The 3,422-nt window shown below is 29.1% G+C and overlaps 1 protein-coding gene across 1 annotated transcript in view; it reads right to left on the bottom strand.

Moving 5' to 3' along the window:
* The window catches only part of LOC106475128 (Golgi resident protein GCP60-like), a 17,289-nt gene extending 14,247 nt beyond the window's left edge, over nucleotides 1–3,042 (bottom strand). The window contains exon 1 of the mRNA XM_013935826.2: nucleotides 2,820–3,042. Coding sequence (XP_013791280.1) covers nucleotides 2,820–3,012 — 193 coding nt within the window. The 5' untranslated portion in view covers nucleotides 3,013–3,042. The remainder of the gene's footprint in view (nucleotides 1–2,819) is intronic.
* Between the last annotated feature and the right edge of the window lie 380 nt (nucleotides 3,043–3,422).

Genomic DNA, 3,422 nt, shown 5'->3' with positions numbered 1-3,422 from the left:
TTAGAAATAACAAATTTAATTGAATTTCAAGAAATTACAAGTAATACAATGCTGGAAAAATTAACTTTATTTAATTCAAATATTTTAACAAATGCCTTTTATCAAGAGTTTTGTGCTGCATGAATGCCAGTAACTGAAAAAAAACAAAAAACAAGTGTACAAAATTACAATGACATAACAATGTGAAGAGAATAACTCTGCATCAAGATAACATAAAAGTAATTTCTTTTCAGGCACATTGTGCTAATATATTAAGAGTAAAAACACAAAACTTAGGTTTTTTTGGCACAATGAAAGATTAAATCTTTAGTATTAGTTTCAGCTGACTAGTTTCAGTAACACATTTACCATCATCAGGGCTACAGCTCTTGTCATTAGCCTTGATAATGGTACATGTGCTACCGGAACTAGTTAATTGTAACTAATAATAATGATTTTATCTTTCATTGTGCCAAAAATGTCAGTTTTTGTGTTTTTTACTCTTAGTACGTAAAAGCCTTGAATAATTTATTAAACTCTAATTGGGAAAACATTTTTAGAACCATCTTGCAAATCTTTAATTACAAACAAAACAGCTTCAATAGTTTACAATAAGTTAAGAACAAATAGCTTAAGTGCATCTGTATAAAAAAATATATATATATATTTTAAAAAATGCACTGTTAAAGAGCTCATACGTCAATGTACACTGTTTCATTGATACTAGAACATGAACTATTTACATTCAAATAAGATACAAAAGTTTTTAAAGTGCTCCCACAAATATGTAAGCTCAAGATCTGGAAAAAGAAACAATATATTGATACATTACTCAAGAAAACACACAAAAAAACTCTTTAAAAATTAAAATCACATAACAAATAATAACTTAATTATAAACATTACAGATGTGCTACAGGCTCAGATTTTTAAATTTTCATAGCATACTTAACATATTAAGTGATACTTAGAAAACAAAATATTGTACAGGATAAAAAAATATACTGCAAATAGCCAATTTGCCTATAAAGTGTAAACATCAACAATGAACTACTCAGATACATGTATATGGTTTACTCACACACATATATATATATATATATATATATATACTTGTACAGCATTTGAAATAATTACTAAAATACACATACATTTATAGGAGTCACAAACAATGAGTATTTGTAACTATAAGGTAAATTTATTAATAGTACAAATGTTTGTAGGGAAACTTGTTACAAAGAAGTGAAACTGAGTCTAGTTGGGATTGGAGCTCATGAATGTTTGCTGGAAAGATCCTTTAACCAACTAAGCAATAATTGGAAACTGGGTTCTGCAAGTCAAATGAAAAACCCAAAGAGTCCTGCCTACTTCTATGTTTAGTAATCTAAGAATTACTGGTTCAAATATCTGCCCACAAAACAGAATTTTGTTTCAATCTCTCCCAGTCTCAGGTTTCACCTTTCAAGAAATATTTTAAACCATTCTGGATCATTACTGCTACCATTATATTACTATAGTTAAAATGTATATATACATCATTAGCTAAACACTACTTCTTTCTTCTAAAAAACAATGATCAAATACATTAAAATAAATATTATGACACACACACACATACTGATGACTTGCTTTTAAATTATTATGGTTTCAAAGTTAGCACAAGTTCTTCCAATACAAATATTATATTCAAATGTATAAAGTTTTTTTCTATAATTCGTAAGCAAGCATTTTTGGGATAATCAAAGTACAAGAGATCAAGCATGAATATTAAAAACTAGATAAGTTCCTTATCTAAAGCTTGCACAAACCTACATCAATAGTCTAACAAGTAGGCCATGGTACAAAGTTTTATTTTTACCATCATAACATGTACCTATATCTCAAAGTAATGAGTCACTTGAAATGCTCTGCTGAATAATATCACCGGCTGTGTGTGAAATGTATGGTATACTTTCTTATTCTGTTTACAAATTTTGTGTATAATAAGAAATCTATCTTCATTATGTGCAAGATGTTTTATTTACCTACATTCTAGCAACTACATAATAGAAATTCAATATTTACTATTACTATACACTTACTTGGTTGATACTGTGTATTATAAATTCTCACACTAATGATCTAAATTGTCCAGCAGAAGATTTCAAGCACTTGCTTAAGCCATGAGATAGAGATACATATCCAATTTTAAATGTACATGTAAAATATTATTTGCAAATATAGTCTACTTTAATGGTGAACAGCCTATATAATGTAAAACTTGAAACATGCTTTAACTTTGTAAATAAGTAGTATTCACATCCACCATAGACGTGCTTAATGACTGTAAAATTTATTATCCTAAAAACGTAGTCTTAAGTGAAAATTATAGTTACAACTTAAAATCTAAATTGATTTGCATACACATATTTCAGCACTGTACTCTGCACAGTGTTACTTAAGTTAAGGCCATATTAAAGTCTCCACAAAAATCATTAAAATTAGTCAAAATTTTTATTTTAGTTACTTTTGAGGCCTAATATTATGCAACACATTATTGGGTAATCTAGCTGTAAGTCTCTAGTCTACGCATAGTCTAATAATATTAATAGTAATAATGAGGCGTCAGCTCTTCTCTTATTCTTACAAATACAAGTACACCACCTATATTAATCGTAACTTCTAATTTTCAATAATTTTTCAGTTTAACTTTATAAAAAAAGTGTGTCCGTTGCATCTAGGTTCTTAAATTTCGTATGCCTTTTTGTATAGTTACAACTCAACTTACAGTTCCACAACTAGTAACACTAATAGTAATACTGACAGTGACAATTTCTGCGTCAGAGACTGTGTGAACTTACCTCGAAAGAATATTGTCGCTAATTTGTAAAGATCTCGAAGGTCAAACCCCCAGCTTTCTTTATAATTCCTTTGTATTTCATCAAGACCTTGATTACTGTTAATGGCTGAAACATCTTCCAAATTTTCATTCGTAGGTATATGCTCAAAATTACATTCAGCTTGCGTGGAAGCCCAGTCGGTGGGCGCTGCCATGTTAAAAATCACCTTAGCCACGTCCTCGGTGGCCGCTATAACAAAAATCACAGCGACTCCAAACGTGTCATTCGATTTCAAATGTGCTAAAATGTTTTATTTTATTTTTTTAAGAAATCAACTACAAATCAAATTTATTTGTCGTGGAGATTTTTGTACATGATAGAAATAGTGATTAATAAATACAAATATTGAAAAACAGAATATTTTAAGTGTGTTTTATATAACGATTAATTACTTATGCCACTAATCTGTCATTCCTAGGTGTTGGCAATTTCTAAAAGCATACCCAGGTATATTTATATCTATATAAATAAAATAAGAGTTTTGTCTGTAAATTGCTTAGAATGGTGTACTTTTTGCATATCTTCATGTTTCATACACCAGAGAAGCCGAAACAAGACTTATCT

Source organism: Limulus polyphemus, unplaced genomic scaffold (genome assembly GCF_000517525.1).
Source record: "Limulus polyphemus unplaced genomic scaffold, Limulus_polyphemus-2.1.2 Scaffold8122, whole genome shotgun sequence".
NCBI lineage: Eukaryota > Metazoa > Arthropoda > Merostomata > Xiphosura > Limulidae > Limulus > Limulus polyphemus.
The sequence above is the reverse complement of the archived record's forward strand: the minus strand, read 5'-3'. Positions and strand labels throughout refer to the sequence as shown.